The 23,973-nt window shown below is 28.5% G+C and overlaps 10 protein-coding genes across 10 annotated transcripts; 5 read left to right on the top strand and 5 right to left on the bottom strand.

Annotated features, from left to right (window-relative positions):
• Positions 1-359: 359 nt before the first annotated feature.
• LOC113799732 (phosphatidylglycerophosphatase and protein-tyrosine phosphatase 1-like) lies at positions 360-2,064 on the top strand. Its single transcript, XM_075825277.1, has 4 exons — positions 360-732; positions 806-1,206; positions 1,283-1,425; positions 1,507-2,064. Exons 3-4 carry the CDS (start codon positions 1,285-1,287, stop codon positions 1,975-1,977), a joined length of 612 nt encoding a protein of 203 aa, XP_075681392.1. The 5' UTR covers positions 360-732; positions 806-1,206; positions 1,283-1,284; the 3' UTR covers positions 1,978-2,064.
• LOC142646412 (uncharacterized) lies at positions 1,954-2,617 on the top strand. Its single transcript, XM_075825278.1, is given in 3 exon segments — positions 1,954-2,055; positions 2,166-2,373; positions 2,375-2,617. Coding segments are annotated over 2 exon segments (297 nt in total). The 5' UTR covers positions 1,954-2,055; positions 2,166-2,247; the 3' UTR covers positions 2,546-2,617.
• Positions 2,618-2,658: 41 nt separating this feature from the next.
• CCT3 (chaperonin containing TCP1 subunit 3) lies at positions 2,659-4,619 on the bottom strand. The gene is given in 4 exon segments (XM_027350418.2): positions 2,659-2,810; positions 2,878-3,480; positions 3,482-4,383; positions 4,449-4,619. Coding segments are annotated over 4 exon segments (1,668 nt in total). The 5' UTR covers positions 4,477-4,619; the 3' UTR covers positions 2,659-2,675.
• A 147-nt stretch (positions 4,620-4,766) lies between these two features.
• LOC113799728 (nicotinamide riboside kinase 1-like) lies at positions 4,767-5,871 on the bottom strand. Its single transcript, XM_075825276.1, has 5 exons — positions 5,689-5,871; positions 5,502-5,598; positions 5,216-5,400; positions 4,963-5,141; positions 4,767-4,887 (listed from the first exon to the last, which is right to left on the bottom strand). The coding sequence occupies exons 1-5, from the start codon at positions 5,757-5,759 to the stop codon at positions 4,793-4,795; spliced, it is 627 nt and encodes a 208-aa protein (XP_075681391.1). The 5' UTR covers positions 5,760-5,871; the 3' UTR covers positions 4,767-4,792.
• Positions 5,872-6,252: 381 nt separating this feature from the next.
• Positions 6,253-7,861, top strand: LOC113799704 (NDP-glycosyltransferase YjiC-like). The gene is made up of 2 exons (XM_027350393.2): positions 6,253-6,905; positions 6,988-7,861. The coding sequence occupies exons 1-2, from the start codon at positions 6,353-6,355 to the stop codon at positions 7,803-7,805; spliced, it is 1,371 nt and encodes a 456-aa protein (XP_027206194.2). The 5' UTR covers positions 6,253-6,352; the 3' UTR covers positions 7,806-7,861.
• A 238-nt stretch (positions 7,862-8,099) lies between these two features.
• On the top strand, positions 8,100-9,656 carry LOC113799708 (NDP-glycosyltransferase YjiC-like). The gene is given in 3 exon segments (XM_027350396.2): positions 8,100-8,690; positions 8,766-9,457; positions 9,459-9,656. Coding segments are annotated over 3 exon segments (1,368 nt in total). The 5' UTR covers positions 8,100-8,137; the 3' UTR covers positions 9,582-9,656.
• A 114-nt stretch (positions 9,657-9,770) lies between these two features.
• LOC113799710 (uncharacterized) lies at positions 9,771-15,038 on the bottom strand. The gene is given in 3 exon segments (XM_075825267.1): positions 9,771-10,702; positions 10,704-12,561; positions 14,914-15,038. Coding segments are annotated over 3 exon segments (2,700 nt in total). The 5' UTR covers positions 14,961-15,038; the 3' UTR covers positions 9,771-9,907.
• A 432-nt stretch (positions 15,039-15,470) lies between these two features.
• Positions 15,471-18,766, bottom strand: LOC113799709 (uncharacterized). Its single transcript, XM_075825048.1, is given in 7 exon segments — positions 15,471-16,499; positions 16,501-16,519; positions 16,589-16,722; positions 16,825-17,469; positions 17,471-17,977; positions 17,979-18,525; positions 18,762-18,766. Coding segments are annotated over 7 exon segments (2,523 nt in total). The 3' UTR covers positions 15,471-15,833.
• Positions 18,767-19,150: 384 nt separating this feature from the next.
• On the top strand, positions 19,151-22,782 carry LOC113799736 (ubiquitin-conjugating enzyme E2 25). The gene is made up of 6 exons (XM_075819363.1): positions 19,151-19,377; positions 20,151-20,500; positions 20,584-21,732; positions 21,807-21,902; positions 21,992-22,058; positions 22,124-22,782. Exons 2-6 carry the CDS (start codon positions 20,198-20,200, stop codon positions 22,153-22,155), a joined length of 1,647 nt encoding a protein of 548 aa, XP_075675478.1. The 5' UTR covers positions 19,151-19,377; positions 20,151-20,197; the 3' UTR covers positions 22,156-22,782.
• Positions 22,783-23,020: 238 nt separating this feature from the next.
• mRpS16 (mitochondrial ribosomal protein S16) lies at positions 23,021-23,898 on the bottom strand. Its single transcript, XM_027350430.2, has 2 exons — positions 23,513-23,898; positions 23,021-23,420 (listed from the first exon to the last, which is right to left on the bottom strand). The coding sequence occupies exons 1-2, from the start codon at positions 23,760-23,762 to the stop codon at positions 23,233-23,235; spliced, it is 438 nt and encodes a 145-aa protein (XP_027206231.2). The 5' UTR covers positions 23,763-23,898; the 3' UTR covers positions 23,021-23,232.
• Between the last annotated feature and the right edge of the window lie 75 nt (positions 23,899-23,973).

Below are 23,973 nucleotides of genomic sequence, written 5' to 3'. Positions count from 1 at the left end.
TTTTTCCAAATTTAAATTGGAACCAGTTTCGCTTTGTTTTTTTTTTCAAATACAAATCAGATTGATGAATGAATAACATGAATGTAACAAACCAATCAAGATCTAAATATAGAATAAATTTTCGCATCAATTTTTGTTGTTGTTGCATGCATGCAATGGCCCATTTTAACCATGTAAATAGTGATTTTATTGTTTTGGATTTGGTTTTTTTTCGGTTGAAAGGGGAAATAATCAATATGTGATGGTCGAAATGATAATTTTTTTGGTTACGATTAATCGATTTTTTAAAAAGAAAAAAACAATCGATTAATTTGAACACTCACTTCGAAAACATTCGATCGAATCACGGTCATCATTATCCTGTTCATATGTTTTCACCTCTGTTTGTGGCAATCGAGAAACTTTTTCATTTGAATTTTTGTTTTTATTTTCTAATTCATTCATTTAATCAATTTGATTTATAATCGATCGATCAATCAATCAATAGAATGATGGATTCATCCACAATCAAAACAGATTCGAAAATTACTCCATCGAAAATGAAAACCATTAATAATGAAAACGAAAAACCCATAATAGCAACAACAACAACAAGTACACCGAAAAATAATGAATCATCATTGAAATCGATATTACGTTTGGCTGGAACTAAATCATTACCAAAATCATCATCATCATCAACAACGGCAATAATTGACCAAACAAATTTTATGACGCCAACTTCTAAACGAGGTTCTAAAAATGGATTAATATTTTTAAAATATTAATTAATTTGATTCCGTTTTTTTTAAATTTTGATAAACAGAATTTAGATATATCACTCCTAAAGCTGAAACAGGAATTCCATTTATTCGTTCAAAGCCGGTTACTAAATGTACTCCGTTTAAATTTTCTCAACGATCATCATCATCATCAACACCACGGAAATAATAATCATATCGATGAGATTTGTCCATAAACGACGTTTTTTTTTGTGTGAGTGATGTGATAACCATCAGCTGAGTTCGTGCATGTTTCGAGGTGTTGTTTGTTTGTTGTGATGATGATGATGAACAGAAAAATACGTTTTTAAGAAAAATTTCTTTTTAAAAAAAAATTTTCATAAACAATTTTTTCCAATTAAATTTTTTAAAATAATTTTTACAAACTTTAATAAATTCATTTTTTTTCATTAACTTTGACTTTTGGCAATTCACTCTTCCATAAAAGTGAGTTTTGTTAATTTTGTTTTGATTTGAATTTTTATAAACAAAAATTTTTTTTTTTAAATTAAAAAAAAAAGTTATGACTGAAAAATTAATATTCTATGGATCATTGGCATATAATGTTGTTATGAATAAATTTAATATTCGTAAATGGTATGATCGTATCGATCAACATGTATTGTTGGGTGCATTACCATTGCGTGGACAATTTCCAAAAAAGGTTTGTTTTATAAAAAAATTATGAAAAGAAAAGAACACGAATGAATTATTATCATTTTTAAAATCATCATCATCATTGTAGCTAGTACTACAGGAAAATGTACGTGCAGTAATATCGATGAATCAAGATTTTGAATTAAATTATGTATCATTATCAACAGAAGAATGGCATAATTTAGGTGTTGAATTTTTACAATTACCAACAAAAGATTTTGTTGAAGTACCAAGTTTAGATAATTTACATAAAGGTGTACATATGATGATGCGTATTGTTGATCAAGCTAGTCGTCAATCACAACCAATTCCCAATAATAATAATAATAATGATACAACAACAACAACAACATTATTACCTAAACCAAGTATCTATGTACATTGTAAAGCTGGCCGTACAAGAAGTGCAACATTAGTTGCCTGTTATCTAATAATGGCATATAATCTATCACCTGAAAGTGCAATAAATTTTATTCGTGATAAACGGCCACATATTTATCTTTCACCGAAACATGAAGAAATGATACGATTATTTCAACGTTCATTGAATCGTAATTGAAGATGACCAGCATTCGAAATTGAAAATCGAACCATCAAATTATCATCATCATCGTATATTTATATAATAAAATCAATTGTAAATATATTGTGATTTACTCAAACTGTTTATGATTTTATTTGATTATAATAATAATAATAATAATAATCTTTAAATTAAATTTATTTTGAAAATAAAAAAAATTTCAGATTTTACAAAAAACCATTATAAAAGAAATTTTATTTCGAGTCAAACAAAATTCGTTCGAAGTCAACAAAACGAAACTCAGAAATGAACTATTCAACAACAATCGAAACAATCGAAACAAATGAAAATCGAAAAATTCAAGAACCAATTCTTTTGATTATGACAATCATAATATTTATCATATTTTTAATCATATTATTCATCTGTATTAAATCATATTGATAATAAATATGAAACAAATTATCGTCGTTTTATTGAACAATCAAATCGTTTTTATAAAATGAATGAATCGATTGTATCGAAAAATTGTAATGAATATCCGCCATTATTACGAAAACAACAAATGACACAGCTTCAAACTGATAATTATTTTTTTCAATAATAAAAAAATTGTTTTTATTTATTTAATAAAATTTATAATCAAAAAGTTTTTTCCAATTTCCCCCCAGGATAAGCAAGCAAAAGCCATTTTGAATAATTTTTGTTGTTGTTAAGGTGGTTAAAATCATCTTTTAATCATCTTTCATTGATTCTTCAGTCGGTGCAGCAGCAGCAGCAGCTAGATCAGCACGTTTTTCACTTTCCAATGTTTCACGTTTTTTCGAACCCGAAACAATTTCATCGATTCGTAACAATAAAATTGCCGTCTTTGAATAAGAAAATAACAAGAAAAATTAATTTAAAATTAACAAAAAAAACCTTTTTCGCACTTACCTCAATAGCCGTTTTATAAGCTTGTGTTTTAACAACTAATGGTTCCCAAACACCCAATTGTGTCATATCGGCTAAAACACCTTTTTCACCATCAATACCCCAGGTTTTATTTTCAACACTTGAATGTTTAGCACGTAATTGTGTTAATGTACGAATAGTATCACCACCACAATTCTGGATTAATGTTCGTGGTATTACTTCCAATGCTTTAGCTACAACACGATATGGCCATTGATGAACGCTTTTAATTGATTTAGCTTTTTCATTAAGTATTTTTCCAACAGCCATTTCAACGGCACCACCACCCGGTAAAACATATGGATCCAATAGAATATTTCTTGCAACATACATAGCATCTTGAAGATTACGTTCAATTTCATTAAGCATATCTTTACTTGCACCACGTAACAAAAGTGTACATGCTTTTGGATCTTTACATTTAATCAAATAAGAAAAATATTCATCACCAATTTTTCGTACTTCAAATAAGCCACAACCGGTACCAATATCTTCTTCACGAATTTCTTCTGTTCGAAATACAACCGTAGCTCCTGTTGCTCGTGCAATACGATTATTATCCTGTTTTTTAACACGACGTAATACAGGAAATATTTGCTTTAGTCATATAATGAATTGCCAAATCGGATACACCTTTTTCTGTAATAACTAAATCCGGTTTAAAACGAATAATATCATCACAAATCTTTTTAATATATTCTTCTTCGATTTCTAATAAACGAGCAAAATCTTCTTCTTTGGTAATCTCGATTTCGGTTTGACTTTCACCTTTTTTATATTCAAGACCACAATCCAATAATAAAATTCGAGGATTTTCAATTTCTCGTCGCATGTTCGGATGAAGTACATCTTTATTTAAAAGTATACCATCAAGTACACAACTTTCCTCGATAGAAGCGCCTGGTATTTTTTCAATACGGATATATTTTTTCACTTCAATTTCTTTACGGCCATTTTTTTCAACCAATACAGTTCGTACAGCATTCAATGCTAGTTTACAGGCAAAATCACCAAGTTTACCAAGAATTTTCGTGCCAATACAACTTTGAATCAATTCCAAAACTTTGGCATCATTTTTCACATCAATTGCAATGGCAATTTTTTCTTTCAAAGCAATAAGTGCATCATCCAATGCTTGACGATATGCAGAAACAATAATGGTTGGATGTATTTTTTGTTCAAGAAATTGTTGAGCCAAAGCTAAAAATTCACCGGCCAATATGATGACCGAAGTGGTACCATCACCAACTTCTTCATCCTGTGTACGACTAATTTCGATCATTGTTTTTGCTGCAGGATGTTTGACAGTAATTTCACGAAGTATAGCATTACCATCATTGGTCATAACAATTGAACCCATTGGATTCATTAACATTTTCAACATGGCACGTGGTCCTAAACTTGTACGAATAACATCGGCAATAGCTTTGGCTGCTTTTACATTTTCCAGTTGTACTTTAGGACCGCTTTCACGTTGCATGGTATCCTCTGCAAAATAACAACAGAAAAACGATTATGAAATATAGGAAAAATAAATCGAAAAAAAAACTTACTTAAAACAAGAATCTGTGGAGCATACATTCTGTTATTGATTTTTTTATCGGAAAATTAATTACAAAAAAACAAACAAATCAAATGACAATCCAAAATTATCAACAAAAACAATTTCTTCACGATGAAACAGTGTGGTGAAAATGGTTATGAAAAAAGTGTGAATGTAAGGCGGCACACACAACACAGACATCCATGCGGCGTGGTTTTGTTGCATTGTTCGAATCATTAATCATCGTAATTATATTGACGAATAGATGGCGCGCGCGATTATGGGTTTTGTTTTTCAAAACAAAATCAAGATTTACAAATTTTTTAAATTTTTTTCAATTTAAAAAACATTTATTTAATTTTTTGGAAACATAATTTGAATAAATTTATCTAAATCATCAATAATTTGTTTATAAATATGATCTATTGATAATGATCCATCAATATATTCTATAAATATGGAATGAAATGAAAATGAATCAAATATAAACTTTGAAAAAGAGTGACTCGAATAGAATTACTTACGAATATCTTTTTGAAAACTAATTTTTTCCAAATTTTTCAAATACATTGGCCATACATATTGATCATAATAACCGGGTGGATCTGCGGGAATATAATTTCGTTTTAGCCGACGTTCAAGTATCATTGATTTATTATATGTTCGAATGAAATATTTTCGATGAAATATATTGGATAATGGCCTAATCATTCATAATAATTCATTTAGAAAAATATTGATAAATTTTAACTGGTCAAACAATCAATGAATACTTACAAATAATTAAAAATAATATGACCATCAATTAATAATAAACTTGGTCGAATGATAGCCGGTTTTGAAATAATTTCATAAATTGCTGTACACATATTTTGCCAATTGATACATTCAAGTAATTCCCAATTTTGATGTTTACGTGATTCATCCAATGATATCCAAACATGATTTGGATCATCTTCTTCCTATATATACAAAACAAAAATGATGATAGGCGGAATAATAAATTTTTCTGTTTGTTTTTGTTTTTGTTTTTTGGAATATAAAATACAAAAATCATTTTTACCCGAAAATACGTGTCCTGATTGATAATGGCCGATGATGATGATGAATATCTTTGATTTAATTTTTTACATAAAGTTGTTTTACCACTATTTGTACAGCTAATGATGATGATGATGATGATGATAATCAATCAAAATCAAATCAATCAATCAATCAAATAAAATAAAATGATAGCCAAAACAACATACCCAGAAATTCCAATCAATAACCATCCATTTTGTCTAGCTAATTTAGCAAAATTTTTTACTTCTTGTGCCATTATTATAGTAAAATCAATGTAAACATTCGAATGGCAAAAAAAAAATAATTTACAAATGTTTTTAATTTAATTTACAAATGGAAAATAATAAAATTACGTCACCAAAATTACGTGGATCATATATGGTTCCGTTATTTTTGAATGAAAATTCAATTTATTCGATTTTTTTTTGTAATCGGTGATTGATTATCATCAAAAAGAAAAGCGGTAATTTTTCTAGAAAATTAGAGAATAATGTTCAAACATTGTAAATTATGATTGATTGATTGATGTGATTGAAGATTAAAATCCGGTTACAATCTTATCTTTGGTTTGATTGAAATATATGAAGAAAATTAATAATCAAGATGTTCTAATGGTGTGAAAATATTTTCGAGGTGCAAAAATTTTTCAAAGTGCAAAAAATTAAACGCTAATGAATGGATATTTTATTGATAACACGATCAAATGATCGAAAATCAAATTTGATTTGATTTTGGTTTTGATATATAAATCAAAGACTGTAAAGCATTTGAATTCAAACAGAAAAATCACATCAATTTTGAACCGGAAAATCAATTCATATTTGAAAAATTTTCAACCAAAAAAAAACGATGGTGAATGATCAACGTTTGAAGATATTTTTCACTGCTGTTGATGGTGTTGGCCATATTAATGCCTGTGTTGGTTTGGCACAACCATTAAAAAAACGTGGACATGAAGTAATATTTTTGACAAACGAATTTTTTGCTGGAACATATGAAAAATATGGTTTCAAAGAAATTGTATTGAAAATTGCTAAAGTAAAACAAATAATGGCAAAAAATGGTAATGAAAAATCCGATGAACATCCATGTAAAGCAATGTCATCGGTTTGGAATAAATTTCGTGAAGATGGTACATTATCGGGTAAACCATCAATAGAAAAAATAAACAACTTTAAACCTGGTGGTGATAATGAAATTATTAATTTGATGTTTGAAGGTGTCAAAGATCAACATTTACAGATTATCGATTTAATTGAAAAAGAAAAACCTGATCTATTTATTATGGATCAATTTGTTGTACCTCCATGTATTTTGTTTGGAAAAATACCATGGGCATTTCTATGTAGTTGTTGTCCACGAATGTTATATGAAACATCCGATCTTCCACCGATGTCTTCAGGTATTGATTATTTATGATTTTGTTGAAATCCAACTTTTAGATTGATTAACATGTTTCGTTATTGTTATTGTTGTAAAAAAAGGTTACCCAACTGATGATCGAACTGGATGGGATGAATTTGAAGCAAAAATGGAAAAAGCTTTTGCAGAAGGATTTATTGATGGCCAAAATCAAATTAATAAAGAATTTGGTTATCCTGAAACATCTGGAAAATTTACATTCAAATCACCTTATCTAAATATTTATGGTTATCCAGAAGAATTAGATTATTCCGATACAGTACCATTACCTGATAATCATATTCGTGTTGATGCATTTTGCCGTGAAACAAATGAAAAATTTGAATTACCTGAAGAATTTAAAGCAAAAATAAAACCTGGTGATAAATTAATTTATTTATCAATGGGATCAATTGGTTGTTTTGATATTGATTTGATGAAAAAACTTGTCAATGAATTATCAAAATCCCCACATAAATTCATTATATCAATGGGTCCAGCAAATGATCAATATCAATTAGCTGATAATATGTGGGGAAAAGCATTTTTACCACAAACGAAAGTCATACCATTAGTCGATATGGTTATTACTCATGGTGGTAATAATACAGTAACCGAAACATTTTCATTTGGTAAACCAATGATTGTAATGCCATTATTTGGTGATCAATATGATAATGCACAAAGAATTCTGGAAAAAGGTTATGGAAGTCGTATGAATCCTTATTATTTTAAAGATGGTGAATTAAACAAAATGATTGATGATATATTTTCCAATGAACAAATACAGCAACGTTGTCGAAAAGCAGGTGAACGTATTGCACGGGCAAATTCAAAAGAAAAAGCATGTGAAAAAATTGAATCAATTATGGCTAAATTGAAAATTTCAATGAACAAATAGGTTTATCATTTTATCCAAAAATAAAAAAATAAAAATACAAACAATTACAATTCAAACTTTGTTGATTATTAATGATTGATGTAATCGAAGATTAATTCCTGTTTTTTTTTCTTTGCACTTTAATCTTATCAAACTTTTGATTTAATCAAAATGTTTGAAGTACAAAAATTAAACACTAATGAATGAATATTTCATTGATTAAAAAAAAACCTGATCAAATGATCAAAAATCAAAATTGATTTGATAAACAAATTTTATCCGTGATATATAAATCGAAAAACTTTAAGGTTTTTTTTAGATTCAATAGAAAGAAAATCACATTAATTTTGAAAATGGTAAATGATCAACGTCTGAAGATATTTTTCCTTGCTGTCGATGGTGTTGGCCATGTTAATGCTTGTGTTGGTTTGGCACAACCATTAAAAAAACGTGGACATGATGTGATATTTTTGACTAACGAATTTTTTGCTGGAACCTATGAAAAATATGGCTTCAAAGAAATTGTAATGAAAATTGCTAGAGTAAAAGAAATAATGGAAAAAAATGGTAATGAAAAATCCGATGAACATCCATGCAAAGCAATGTCATCGATTTGGAAAAAATTTCGTGAAGATGGTGCATTATCGGGTAAACCATCAATTGAAAAATTAAACATCTTTAAAATTGGTGGTGATAATGAAGCTATGAATTTAATGTTTGAAAGTGTTAAAGATCAACATCCACATCTTGTCGATATAATCGATAAAGAAAAACCTGATCTAATTATTATGGATCAATTTGTTGTACCACCATGTATTTTGTTTGGAAAAATACCATGGGCATTTCTATGCAGTCCATGTCCACGAATGTTATATGAAACACCGGATCTTCCACCAAGATCTTCAGGTATTGATTATTTATGATTTTGATGAAATCAACTTTTTAGATTGATTAATTTCTTTTTTATTGTTGTAAAAAAAGGATATCCAAGTGATGATCGAACTGGATGGGATGAATTTGAAAAAATGGAAGAAGCTTCTACAGTAGGATTTATTGATGGTCAAAATCAAATTAATAAGGAATTTGGCTATCCTGAAACATCTGGAAAATTTACATTCATATCACCTTATATGAATATTTATGGTTATCCAGAAGAATTGGACTATTCGGACACTGTACCATTACCTGATAATCATATTCGTGTTGATGCATTTTGTCGTGAAGCAAATGAATTATTTGAATTACCTGAAGAATTTGAAGCAAAAATAAAACCTAGTGATAAATTAATTTATTTATCAATGGGATCAATCGGTTGTTTTGATATTGATTTGATGAAAAAACTTGTTGAGGAATTATCGAAATCACCACATAAATTTATCGTATCAATGGGTCCAGCCAGTGATCAATATCAATTAGCTGATAATATGTGGGGAAAAGCTTTTCTGCCTCAGACTAAAGTCATACCATTAGTCGATATGGTTATTACACATGGTGGTAATAATACAGTAACCGAAACATTTTCATTTGGTAAACCAATGATCGTTATGCCATTATTTGGTGATCAATATGATAATGCACAAAGAATTCTAGAAAAAGGTTATGGAAATCGTATGAATCCTTACTATTTTAAAGATGGCGAATTAAACAAAATGATTGATGATATATTTTCCGAATGAACAAATACAACAACGTTGTCGAAAAGCAGGTGAACGTATTGCACGGGCAAATTCAAAAGAAAAAGCATGTGAAAAAATTGAATCAATTATGGCTAAATTGAAAATTTCAATGAACAAATAGGTTTATCATTTTATTTAAGAAACAGAAAAAAAAATCTCAAAAATCAAAAATTAAATCAGTTATTTCAGATGTTTACTTGTCTTGTGCGTGTTTCAAAAGCAAAAGTAAAAGGCGAAAAGCGAAAAACATTTCACAAAAATCAGAATAAAGCAAAAAAAAAGAAAAAGATTAATAATCAGATCCAAATTCAAAAAAAACAACATGTTTCCAAAAAAAAATGAGTGTAAATGGTGTAAACATATCGATTTTCTTTTTTGTATACCTAAAACATCATTCAAAATAAAATGATAATCAAATAAAAAAATTTTTGGCTAAAATTCTACCATTTATTTGTCTACGGTATTATAATATTTATGGCCACCAATTTCATTTGTTTTTTTATATGGATAATTATGATTTGTATTTTGACCATTAGTAGAATTATTGACAACATCCAATGCTGGACAATAAAGACTTCGATCACCATATTCCATTTTATATGTTGTTTTTTTATCAATTTCGGTATTTTGTTTTGGTTGTTGTTTTGGTTGCTGTTCAACAATATTTTGTTTATTTGAATTTGAATTTGAACTGGAATCGGGTTGTTGAACAAAAATTGAATCACTTGATTGTCGAAATAGATTTCGTCGTCGTCCAGATCTTTGTGTTCGTAATCCAGCTGTACGTTTACGTTCAGGTTGTTGTTGTTGGTGTTGTCGTCTTTGTCCAGATCCTTGACGATTTTTTCGATATGATAAATCCGAATTATCACCAACATCAAACATTGGTATTGAACTTTCATTTTTATGTCGATTAATACGTTGTGGTAATATGAATGGTTTACGTGTACTTGCCATTACTGAATGACCATTTATAACCATTGTTGTCATTGGATTATCATCACTACGTATTGATGGTTGACTTTTGGTTTTTGTTGGTTTATTTAATGGTACTATCGTACCATTTATACGATGACCACCGGTTAATATATGAAAATCATCCGATGTTTCATGTAATCGACGAACATGTGATCGATAATTTTGATTAGAATCATCTGTTTGACGAATAATATCATTATTAATTTGATTATCATTATCTTGATTTGATTTCATTTCTAATAAACCAAGATCTTTAATATGATCTAACTTGATATGCATCGTATGGACGATATTTCATTATCGGTTGTTTTTGTTGTTGTTGTTGCAATAATGGATCTTCTTCACGTTCGATTTGATCATCAATTCTTTCTTCATTTGCTTTATCATCTTGATTATCATCATCATGATGAACATTTTTCTTTGATTTTGAGGGTCGATCACCACCACCACCACAACGAACTTTTCGTACAAGTTTTTCAGCCATCATTTCACCTTGTCCATCGGATGTTTGTACATAGGATTTTTTTTCAAATTTTTTTATCTCTTCACCATCAACCATACGCAGCGGTTTTGTTGTTGTTGTTGTTGTAGCCTGATCATCATCCAAATCATATTTGCAACGATTTTTTTCTTCATTCATCATCATTGTTGTTCGTGATATAACTTTTGGCAATTTAATACGATTATTTGAATCCGAAACAGTTTTTGCCTGACCATCAACAATAGTAAAATTTTTATATGCATCATGATAATTTGTTGACCAATAACCATGTCCACCAGTTTTTAAACAAGTTTTTGGTCGATTTCTTATTATTTTACGTTTATTTGTTGCTGAACGTAATAATGGTTGACTACCAATATGATGACGACCACGTCTGGTATTAAAATACAGTTGTTGTTGTTGACTATTTTGACTATTAATCGAACGTTTTGATTTATCGCTACCAACCGATTGTCGTCCATATGTTGAACGAAATGTTGTTTCTAATTCCATTTGTCCTTCTAATCGTAGATTATCTTGTGGCCGTAATCGTTTTGGACGTACGACTATCCAATTATCAGCATTATTATTTGTATTATCTATATTGATAAAATTTATACCATTCTCGGATTGATGATATTGTTGTTGTTGTTGTTGTTGTTGATAATCATCATAATCATTATCGATTAATGGTTGTTGATGGTGAGGATCATGATGATGCGGATGATGATGATGTTCTTGAAGATGCGTCTTTTTCAATGTTTCACAAATACAATGTATTTTATCACAGTCATCACCACTTGAACAAACATTACTACTAAATGATGAATCTGTATCACTAAAACCGGTAATTGGTGGTAAAAATCCTGTTGTTGCGGTTGGATTGTTGTTTGTAGTCGGTGTTGGATCATCTTCGGTCATTGAATTCACGATACGTGTTGTCGATACAACACGTATTGGCATCATAAATTGCGGTTGTTGTTGTTGTTGCTGATTTCTTTTTGAATCTTTCACTTTTGATTTCGTTTCTTTTGGATTTGATTTTTTTGTCGCCTGTTTTGTTTTAGATTTTTGATATGTTTTTGTAGTTGTTGTTGCACGATGATTACCATGTTCATCATTACGAATACGTGATAATGAACGTGTTAATTCTTCAACTTGTTCGGGTGATGTTTTCCATGTTTGTCTTCCACGATTTAATAATGAAGTTTGATTTTGTTCATCCATATTAATTAAACATTCACTATATGATGATCTTTCATCATTTTCTTGAGCACTTTGTTGTTGTTGTTGTTTATCATCATTTGTAGATTTCATTTTGAAATCATCAGATTCATTAATAGGAACTACAAATTGATCACTTGAAATATTATTATTATCCAAATGTTTATGACAAATTAATTTTGTTCGTTTTGTTGTTGTTTGTTCAATCGATCGATTATTATTTGACAAATCTAAAATTGATTCATTTAGAAAATCCGACGATTCAGCATCATTATCAACATTTGTTTTTTCAATTATAATCGGTAATTCAATGGCATCATCATCATCATCATTCGATTGCTGGATTTTCACTTTGCCACCTGAATCAAGTATTAATCGATTATTATGTTGTTGTTCAAACGCTGCACAATTATGGCGTCTAAAAATGGAATGAATGAATGAAACGAGAAAAACGGTGAAAAAAAATTGAAACAAACAAACAAAAATCGAAATAAACTTTTCAAATGTCAATGATGAAATGAAATCACACCACCAACCGCAACAGTAGCAGTTTTTTAGTCAGCTTTTAATTATTTTTGTTACCTTTTATAAATTGCTCATCATCATCATAAATTGAGTGAAATTTGAGAAAAAAAAGTGGACAAACAATAACAACAAACAAACAACAAACAAAACACAGCAAAATGAAACAAAGATTATCTCCAGGTAACCAGAATCAAACCAAAAAAAAATAGAATAAAAAAAGTGGGTGGTCAAATGGACAATGAATATTACCAGTTCTAGAATGACCAAAAACAACGAGAAAGAATCTTCCAATTAATTGAAAATGACCAAACCCTCTCCTCCTATATATAAACAAGGATAGGAAACGAGATTGTTTTTGTGGCTTTTTTTGGTCTGTCTGCATGTGTGCTAACGCATACATTTTATTCAGTCCTAAAATAATCATATTGGTCAAGTCAATCATCATCATCATTTGATTGGACATTATTATTATTATTATAATCATGTACGAAGTATGATCCCCTTGATGATTCAAAAAAAAAAAGAATAGAATCCGAAATTCCTGCTGAATTACTCTTTTACATCCTATTAAAATTCGGTTCACTGACACCGTGAATTGTTGAGTGAAAAACAAAAGTGGTGATGAACCCTTCTTCCTACCAGTTGTTGATAAATTATTTATCACAAATTTGTTTCTTCCGCTTGTAAAAAAAATTTGTATCAAAAATTCTGGATACAGTAGATAATTTTGTTGTTTTTTTCCTCTGGTCAAGAATTATTACACTGATTTTTTTTTTTGTTTGGTTCGTATCTTGGTTTGTCTGTATCTCGAATTGTGTGTAATAAAATCACTCGCAAATGTAAATGACGATGATTCGGGTAGTAATAATTATGTAACTTGAAAATAACTAAACAACAACAATAAAAGAAAAGAAGTTACTGAAAACTAATTTTCCTAATCCATTCGACAAATGATCTTTCGGTATGTGTTAATCAACGACAATAACAAAATAGTTAGGTAGAATATTCCGAGATAGAGAGAGAAAAATCTAGGTCATCAGAATATTGTTGTTGCTGTAAAGATTGCATTTAGACAAGAAAAAACAAAAACAACAACTAAAGATTTAATGTACTTGGACCCGGTTAGAACCGGTAGTTTATTTATACATGATACTATTAATGATCACTTATTTTAGGTATTGCATAATAATAAAAATTATAATTACAATGATTATAATTATGATTATTATTATAAATGAAAATATGAATACAAATATAAATAAATGATATTTATTTTTAAAAAAAAATTGTAAAGTTGAATTTTTTTTTTGTAATAGTGATACCTAACCTAACCTCACTGAACTATGAATCATAGCCATAGCCATAGTCATAGTCATCAACCTAACCTCACTCGAACTATGAATCACAGACATGGTCATAGTCATCAACCTAACCTCACTGTAGTTATAGTATACAGCTAAAGTTTATAAAATTCATACAATTTTATTGAAGAAAAAAAATTATCCAGTGGTCATCATTATTATTATTATTTTGTTTCGGATATTGAATTGCTACCGTCTGTTGCAATATTTAAAACCAAAAAAGAAGAAAAATGGATAAAAACTGATGTACGTGATGTGCATAAATCCTATAGAGTGAAATGAGTTTTGATGATGAATTATTTGTACCCCTTACAAAAATTGACCTAAATATATGAAATATTATTATTGGTCATGTCAAACTAATCAGTAGCAATGATGATGAGACAAAATGAAAACAATGAAAATGAAACAAATGAAACAACCCTTGCAACCGAAAACAACAAAGATAACATTCACAATATACAATCAACCGATTCTCCGAACAAAAAAATGAATATCTAGATCAAAAGAAAGAAAAAATGTCAACATTTTTATGATATAAACAACCGAAACAAAAACTATAGAAAATAATCAGAATTTGGTTGTAAATACTGATAATCATCATCATGATCATTCTTCATATCAATGATGACCTCGTTTCACATTGGATTTTATTGGATTGGCAAAGCGAGAAAAAAAAACAAAGGATTTTTTTTGTTTGTTATTTATTAGTTGTCCCCAAAAAAACAACAACAAAATATCTATGCAGATTCTATGATTATGATTAATTATGATATTTTAGGATTTGCCTTGCAATCCGCACCAAAAGTTAAAAGTTTTTTTGGCAATTTAAATGATGTAAAATTTGTCAAAAATTATTTTGAAAAAAATTTGAAAAAACATACCCACAAATACAAATCTGACAGATACATTTATCTTTAGCTATGGGCATTTTTTTTCCAGTTAGTTTTTTTTTGTTGCTGAATTCTTACAGATTTGGAGAAACAATTTTCAGTGAATTTTTCGATTGATGACCATCAAATTGAGTGAATTTATATTTGTAAAAATCACACCCACAAATGAAATTATCGGACGATTAATGATTGAATCACAATTCAGAAAAAATATTGTTGTTGATCATTCGATAAATCGATAGATAGCCGTTATAAACATATAGACAAATCAAAAAATCAAGATCAATCGATTAGATTTCGTTCGAATCATTTTATAAACTTTCGAGAGAGAGAGATACATTCCATTTACAAGCTAAATGTTAAATGAATGAAACGAGAAAAAAATGGAATCCATTTTTTAATCCTTTTTTCTTGACGTTGAACATAAAAACATTCTCTTATCGTATGGGTGGTGGTGTTTTGTGATATTCTTTTGTCTATGGACACGTTTTGGTCCGATTATGAGTAATTAGTGAAGAATGGTCCATAACCAGGAGTGGTTTGACATAGTTTTCGCTTTTTTTTGTTGGTTCACTGTTGTGAAAATTCTCGAATTGAATTGAATGTGGATGGATTGAATTTGACCTGATTTTTTTGGTTGGTTGGTTGGTTGATATGTTGAAGCGCATAAGTGACCTATCTCTCTATATTGAATACCTGAAATATTAATGATATTCATCAAATGAAATGAAACAAACAAACAAAAATGTTAATTTTATTGTTAACTAAAGATATTTTTCATTTTGAACAACAACAACAAAAGTTTTGAGTGATTATTTGAAAGGAATTATGTAAAATTTAAATGAAAATAGTTTTTTATCAATGTAAATTTATCACATATTTATGTTTCGATCACAAATATTAGAATCAAATTATTCGATGAGATGTACAAATTTACAAGGGCCATGTAATTCAATAAATTCAACTAGTTTTGCCGATATTCCCAAACGTTCACTAAATGTATCGATCAATTTCCATATTTCTTTTGCCTTATATGGTAATCCTTCATGTAATGGTAAATGATTTTTCATTGTATTTTTCAATGATTCATTCAATACTATATATGATGGAACATCTTGTAATTCTAAAAACCAATCATCTAATTGATTATAAACATGCATACTGACATCATCTTTTGCATTTTCATCATTTTTAACAGTTTTACAATCACCACATCGAAAAAACATTCGATGTAATACACGTGCTGCTAAACATTTAAGTGGAAATAGATTTATATCCGAATATTTTGAACAATACATTAGATTTGGATAAATATGAAATGCTGTTTGATTATAAATATTAACAGCATCCAAATGAACTGATTGTAAATCAGCATAATCAAAATGATGTAAAGCATTACGAACATATTTTCCATAATAAATATGATTAACTAAATCTTTAAATATTGGTGTTAATTCACGTATAGATAGTTGATTTTCATGACCATAAAATGATAGATAATGTAATGGTGTATTATATATTATATCATATACATTTGTATTGGCACCACATTTCAATAATAATCTGGTTATTGATTTCCAAAAGATGAATACCCACACTATTGAAATAGAAAAATAAAAAATTTTAAAATTTTAAATTAATTAATCTCCAAACACATCATATTTACCTCCAATCATCATAGCTAAATATTGCATGAATCATATGACGACGATAATCTAGATTTGTATAGTTTAATTTTAAAAATTTTCGGATTATTCCTTCAATAATTTTTTGTTCAATATCCTCTAAATCATTATAATGCTTTAAAAAATAAATAAAAACAAATTAAATTATTTAAAATTAAAATTAATCATATCATTAAAAACAAACCTTTAAAAATTTTAAATCATTAAAAAAACATACCTTTGCAAAATAAAATATGATCGAACAAACAATATCCAATACAACATGAATATCTTTTGATTCGGCAGATGGTAATTTTGATCGATTACCAGGTTTAGCAAATAAATCATCAACTTTAACATCGTTCAATGTAAAATGTTCAGCTTGACAAAGTTCATGTATATCCAATTGAAATGACATTGCTTGTAAACCATTTGGTAATGGAAATGATTCTAAATATTGGATTGCCAATTCAAATAATGCTTTCCAATATTGAAATTTTTCCGGTTGAAATATATTCCAATTAAGATGTTCCAAATATAAACGAAAATCATCAGCAACAAATACTTTTAATTTGATTAATATTCGTATTGAACGTGCCCATAATTCTAATGCTGTATCATGTTTTTGAAATTTTTTAATAAAAATATGTCCCATTTTGTTCAAACATTTGGCCAATTTAACACAATCATTGATGAAAAAACGTTCCAATGCGAATAAACATTCATAATGAAGAAGTTCGGAATCATTTTCAATAGCTAAAAATTGTTCTAATGTTTGTGTTTCTTGAATAAAATCATATGCATAACGTGCATGATGAATATTTTTTGGACGAACAGGCAAAACATTTGGATCTTCACATTTGAACAATAAAATATGATCAATCAAAATTTCCATCATAATTTAATGGTAAATATCGTAAATGATATGCAGAACGAAGAAAATTTCTCATTGGTTCATCATTATAATCATTATTATCATTCGAATCTATACAATAGCCAACAGCTAATAATTCATAAATAATAATAAGATTTTCAATAGTTAATCGATTTGATTTTTCTTCCCATGATGTTAAGAAATCGACAACTGATAATGAATTTTTAAAAGCGGCTAAAAATAACGGTGTTAATCCACTAATATCCGGTTGTAATGTTGCACCATGTTCTAATAACATTTTGATTATTGAAATATTGCCAATTTCGACAGCAAAATGAAGTGGTGTACCACCACAATAAGCAGCTTGATTAGGATTAGCACCATTGTCCAAAAGAAATTTAACAATTTTTTCCTGTCCATTATAACTGGCTAACATGAGCGGTGTATTTCGTAGTATATTCGGTTTATTTATATCAGCTTTATGTTTCAATAATAATTCTAACAATATAATTCTTTTCATCTTGGGTTAAATTTTCAGAAATTCCACAACATAATCGTATTGGTGTAGAACCAGTTGAACTAATCGTATTTGGATCGGCACCAGATTTTAATAAAAAATTCATTTGATTAGTTTTGCCTAATAATGTAGCAATCCATAATGGAGAAATATCGAATGCCATATCATTCGGTGAGCAAACAAAATCAACTTTTTGATCAAGATTTAAATGAGGAAATCGTTGAATAAAAACTTCCAAAAATTTTTCACCATTTTCGGTCATGGCTAACACATGTATTGGTGTTAAAAAGCAAAAATGAGAAGGCATTATATCACTTATAGGATGACATACGACGATACGTTGATCATCACAAAATTGAATTAGACAATAATCATTTAAAATTTTTGCTATAAATTCTGGATCCGAATCAATAAGTGTAGACAGACAAATGAATGGATCAAGATTATCATTAAACTCATTACCATAATGTTCAATACAAAAATTAATAAATTCAACAAGCAATATTCGCTGTTCGTTCGAAGATTTTGACAATAGAGAAAATAGTATTCTAAAATAAAAATTTTAATAAAAATTTTTGATTTTTTTTGAAAAAAAAATAAGACTTACTCTGAGCTCGATTATCAACGTATCCTTCATCATCATCATCGAAATCGTAATCCATAATTGTTTTTGATAAATTGAATCAGAGAATTTTTTTTCAAGAAAAAAAACAAAACAAAATGAAATCGAAATTGAAATCAAAAACGAAATCAAAAATGAAATCGAAAATGATCATTCGAATACGACATATTTGTACGGTTGTCAGGAAAAAAAAAATCATGAATGCTAAAATCCTATCATCGACCAATGCTACTACCTTAAAAATGATCAGTCTTTGTGTGTGTGTGTGTGTGTGAAAGACTTTCTATTTTTTTTTTTTGCGAATCAAAAAAAAAAAAAAATTTTCATTTCATTTAAACCAAACAAAACTGCCTTTTTGCTTGTAAGCTTTTCTTTTCTGCTGTTGTGTGCGTTTGCCAATTCAATTCAATTCATTTTCGTGCGTTTGTTGTTGTTGTTGTTTTTATGATTTTAATAATATAAGTGTGTTTGTGCTCAATGATGAAATGAAATCATTTTATTAAATAAAAAAATTAATTTTGTTTGTTTGTTTGTTTTATTTTGAATTTACAACAAAAAGCATCACGCTAGATGGTGTAGGATTGTTTTTTTTAATCGAAGACCAACAGTGTTCAGAACGATTTTTTTCCTGCAGGAATGATTTCGTTTTGTTGAAGATCAACATTTTGAAGTTTTTTTTTTTGTTTTTGGTTGTTGAAAACATTCGAACATTTAAAAGATTCGATTTTTTATTGTTGTTGTTGTTGATGGTGAACCCGAATTAATTAAAATTGATAAGGTAAATAATCATCATTTTTTGTTCCTGTCATTTTGATAATTTAGAATCTTAATCTGATCTGAACAAAAATGACATAATGTAATTAGTGATTTTTTATGTAAACACCGAAATTGAGCAAAAAAAATTTTTTGTTTTCCCAAAAAACAATATCGTTCCGTACATAGATTCCATAATAATCATTTTTTCAAAAAAAATATTCGATTCCAAGTTTTTTCTGTTAAAAAATACTCTTTGTTGAAGAAATTTAAAACGTCATTTCACAACAAAATGATTTGATTATTTTGTTGTTGTTGTTGTTGTTGCTCTCAATCTGATATTCAATTCGAATATTCAAAATTGAAAAAAATCAAATGTCAACAACAGCTGTATATTCGATGATCATTATTAAGCTTTTTTTTTAATACTCATTATCTCAATAATACATATTGATGAATCTGATGATCTCAATTGTGAATGAAATCATTTTGATTTTTTGTTTGTTTGTTTGTTTCTGTTGAAGATTTAGACAACAACAAAATTTTTAGGATTTGGATGATTATATCTGATTGTCGTCATCAATGAGTTTTTTTTCTTTCAAAATTTATTGATTTGATTGATTGATTTTGTTATCATCTAGGATTAAATGCGTTTGATTTTTATTTTCTTCTTCTGATGACGGGTTTAGGTTTCTTTTAAAGAGTATTTTTCCACAGAAAAAATAATTGGGAGCAATCCTCATTCTAAGTTAAAAATCATTGAAAAATAATTTTTATTTTTTTCTCCAATTTTTTTAGAATCACATCTTGGTTATTGGAATTTAAAAAAAGAAGAAAAAAGTACAATGGCCTGTTTGGCAAGATTAAAATCTGATGTAAAATCATTAAGCGAAATATTTCCTCGTACACATCCATTATTTCGTGTTACATTAGCTACTGTGGATGAAATTTCTTGTTTGTTTATTGTTCGTAATAATAATAATAATAATAATGATGATGAGAAATTATCATTATTGGAAAAAAAATTTATAATCAATGCCAATATAACTGAAACTTATCCACATGATCCACCTGTTTGGTTTTCTGAATCGGATGATATTTCACCAACATTACAAACATTAACATCAACAACTGATAATAATAATTTTGTAAGTGAAACAAAAATGTAAATTTTTTCAATAAAATTTTTCAAATGATATCTGATTATTCTTTCTTTTTATTTTGGTGATAGATTTTACGTCAGGTTGCTATTCTATTGGAACATCTTTGCAATCATTTTTCCATTCCAAAACCAATGGATGAATTGACCAAATTGAATCATCTTTGGTTGAATCCAAATATTACGACAAACATATTGAATCAACGCCTTTATCATCAACAAAATTTAAATAATAATAATAATAATAATAATAATAATGTGAAAGCATCATCATCATCATCAATGATTGATTCATCATCAACAACAACATTTACAATGCCATTTTCATCAATAACATCATCAAGTAATGGTGCTATTGATCAATCTTTAAATAATTCTGTATCGATGATGGATAAATCTTCTTCGAGAGAAACATCATCATCATCATCATCAATATTATCGAATCATGTATCATCAAGTTCATCAACATCAACATCATCAATTACATCATTGAATTCATTGTCAAAAATGACAACGACAAAAATGAATACAACAACACAACAGCAACAAGAAACAATAATGTCTAATGGTATCATCTCTGCCAATAATAATAATCATCATCAAAGTTCAATCTCTTCAACAAGTGGTAATGAAATGGTTGCTAGTTCGAATGGTACTGTTAATCATTCTGATGAATTAAAATCTAACGGTGGTGGTGGTGGTGATAATAATGAAGCCGAAGATGATGATGATGAAGATGATGATGATGAAACCGATATGCATATAGAAATGGAAGATGAAACACAAAATGAACAAAATAATTCCGATGGTATTAGTTCGGATAATTGGGCGCATTTAGAACGTATACGACAAAGTCATCATCAATTTTTTCAAAATGGAAATTATAGTTTTTCAGTACAAGCTACTGATCGTTTGATGAAAGAATTACGTGATATATATCGTTGCGATAGTTTTAAACGCAAAGTATTCGAAGTACATCTGGTTAATGATAATCTTTATGAATGGAATGTACATCTGAAAAAAGTTGATCCCGATTCACAACTGCATAGTGATTTACAAGCATTAAAAGATAAAGAAGGCCATGATCATATTACATTGAATGTAACATTCAAAGAAAATTATCCATTTGAGCCACCATTTATTCGGGTGGCATCACCATTTATATCTGGTGGTTATGTATTAGGTGGTGGAGCATTATGTATGGAATTGCTTACGAAACAGGTACCGTACAGGCATTTTGTCATTGATAAATAAATAAAAATTTCTCAAATTTTTTTCACCACATGATGATATAGGGATGGAGTAGCGCATATTCAATGGAAGCGATTATCTTACAGATCTCAGCAACATTGGTCAAAGGAAAAGCAAGAATAATATTTAATGGACATCGGGTAAGAATAATGAATGTTGTTGTTGTTTTTGACATTTTCATTATTCTTTAATATTAATCCGATTTTTATTGTTATAATTTTGTTTCCAGGGCCAATATAGCCTTGCAAGAGCACAACAGTCTTTCCGTTCTTTAGTTTCTATACATGAAAAAAGTGGTATGTTTTTTGGATTTTTGTTTTGGAATGGAATTTATAAATAAATCTTTGATTATTGAATATAGGATGGTATACACCACCACAAGAAGATGGTTAGAATGATAATCTTTTTAGGAAAAGGTTATCGACCGATTCTCAAATTTCGCCAATCACGGCCATCATCATCATCAATATTTTAGGAATGACCGTTGTGTGTTAACAGTTGATTTTTTTTCTCTCACCTCATCATCATTATATTAGCATGGAAATGAGCAACATTTTCATTCATTCATTCAATCATCATCAATAAATGATTCCATATTGATCTTGTTTTATTTTTTTTTTCTTCTAATTCAATTTTGTTCTTCGTTATTTAACTTCTTTTTGCTGTATTTTCGTTATGATTTTTTTTTCTTCTTCTTTCAATCATTTTCTTCAACCGGCATTTAAGTTTATCCGAATATATGATATTTTATCGCCATCAATAATCATCACCATCACTACCACCAACAGCAACAACATGAAACAATAATGATAATTGTTTAATTTGATTTAGCTCATTACCTCACCCACCATATAATATATATTAATTTGCGTTTGATAATTTGTCTTCAAATTTCACATTACATCACAGTCACACACACACACATTAGCTAGCTATTGATTGATTGATTGATTGAGTGAAAACTGCTTTTGAATAGGATTTCAATTTTTCAAATTGATAATTTTTTCCATAGATTTTTTTTTTATAAATGAAAACCTAGTTTAGGACCAGGTAAATCGAGGGAAAACAATTTTCAAACTGCACAACAAAAATTGAGTTTTTCTTTTGCCCAAAATCATTCAACACAAACACATCCACACATTCAAAAAAAAATTGATGATGATGATATAAATTTGTGAAAAACAAACAACAACAATTTTTTTTCTTTCTCTTCGGCTCTAAACTCTAATTAATTAATTAATTGATTTTATGTAAATAATTTTCAAATTATAAATCAGTGTTTTTTTTCTATTCTAAACAAGATTACAAAAAAAAAAATAATAATATTCTGCTATTAACAACAACAAATTGATGATTTTAAATAAACAATTCTTTTTTTTCATTTTATCAATTTTTTTGTTGTTTTGTTTTGTTTCAAATTTATCCATTGGAGATGATTGTTATTTACAAAAGAAAGCGAAAATGATCGATTCAGAATGGTAATCGTTTGGGTAATATACTTTCGATTTCGATTTTCTCTTCACCATTATCACCATCATCACCATCAGATTCTTGCTGCTGCGGTTGTTGTTGTTGTTGAATCTTTTTAAACATTTGATCACGTTCTTGTTTAGCTTTGATGTAAACATGTGGTGGAACAGGTGTCCATCCGGCTAAACCTGAAAAAACAAAACAAAATTTTAAATTTAAGAATTTTTTTGATTGATGAGTAAATGATAAAATGGGGAAGAATTATTTTTTTCATCATTACCAAGTAATGTTTGCATTCCAACACTAAGACGAGCACCACGTCCCATCCAATATGAAAGACGACTTAGATCGACAGCGGCAACAATTTCATTACGTTCATTTGGTACCGGATCCAATGAACCGATTACTTCGTCCGGTAATAATCCGGTACGTCGTCGTGATGGCATTGCACCAATTTGATAATATGGACGATTTTTACAGCCCATACGTACCAGTTTAATACCGAAACCACTTTTATGTGGCCAGACCATTGTTTTTAGCTTTTAAAACGTTTTGAAAATGAACAAATTTTTCAATATTATCAACAAATTGAATTCGAATCTTTTTTTTTCTAAAATTTTTCATATGGCTGCACGCTTTAACTCGACAACTATCGATAGTATCGATATGAGTATTTTGTTGATTATCATTTATGGCATGGATTCTGTTAAAATCAATTCGATGATGTTTAGAATTTGAATA

This window comes from Dermatophagoides pteronyssinus, unplaced genomic scaffold (assembly GCF_027571235.1).
Source record: "Dermatophagoides pteronyssinus isolate colony J.1.1.1.1 unplaced genomic scaffold, Derpt_VIB-CSIC_2022.12 sq0003, whole genome shotgun sequence".
Taxonomy (NCBI): Eukaryota; Metazoa; Arthropoda; class Arachnida; order Sarcoptiformes; family Pyroglyphidae; genus Dermatophagoides; species Dermatophagoides pteronyssinus.
The sequence above is the reverse complement of the archived record's forward strand: the minus strand, read 5'-3'. Positions and strand labels throughout refer to the sequence as shown.

Coding starts and splice junctions, on each gene's coding strand:
- LOC113799728 (XM_075825276.1), bottom strand. CDS start 5,759: ATGGCACAAGAAGTAAAAAATTTTGCTAAATTAGCTAGACAAAATGGA. Junction 5,401..5,501: donor ATCAGGACACGTATTTTCGG/GTAAAAATGATT, acceptor TTGTATATATAG/GAAGAAGATGATCCAAATCA. Junction 5,142..5,215: donor CATATTATTTTTAATTATTT/GTAAGTATTCAT, acceptor ATGAATGATTAG/GCCATTATCCAATATATTTC.
- LOC113799704 (XM_027350393.2), top strand. CDS start 6,353: ATGGTGAATGATCAACGTTTGAAGATATTTTTCACTGCTGTTGATGGT. Junction 6,906..6,987: donor TCTTCCACCGATGTCTTCAG/GTATTGATTATT, acceptor TTGTAAAAAAAG/GTTACCCAACTGATGATCGA.
- LOC113799736 (XM_075819363.1), top strand. CDS start 20,198: ATGGCCTGTTTGGCAAGATTAAAATCTGATGTAAAATCATTAAGCGAA. Junction 21,733..21,806: donor TGGAATTGCTTACGAAACAG/GTACCGTACAGG, acceptor ATGATGATATAG/GGATGGAGTAGCGCATATTC. Junction 22,059..22,123: donor TTCTATACATGAAAAAAGTG/GTATGTTTTTTG, acceptor TATTGAATATAG/GATGGTATACACCACCACAA.
- mRpS16 (XM_027350430.2), bottom strand. CDS start 23,762: ATGGTCTGGCCACATAAAAGTGGTTTCGGTATTAAACTGGTACGTATG. Junction 23,421..23,512: donor TGGAATGCAAACATTACTTG/GTAATGATGAAA, acceptor TTGTTTTTTCAG/GTTTAGCCGGATGGACACCT.
- LOC113799732 (XM_075825277.1), top strand. CDS start 1,285: ATGACTGAAAAATTAATATTCTATGGATCATTGGCATATAATGTTGTT. Junction 1,426..1,506: donor GTGGACAATTTCCAAAAAAG/GTTTGTTTTATA, acceptor TCATCATTGTAG/CTAGTACTACAGGAAAATGT.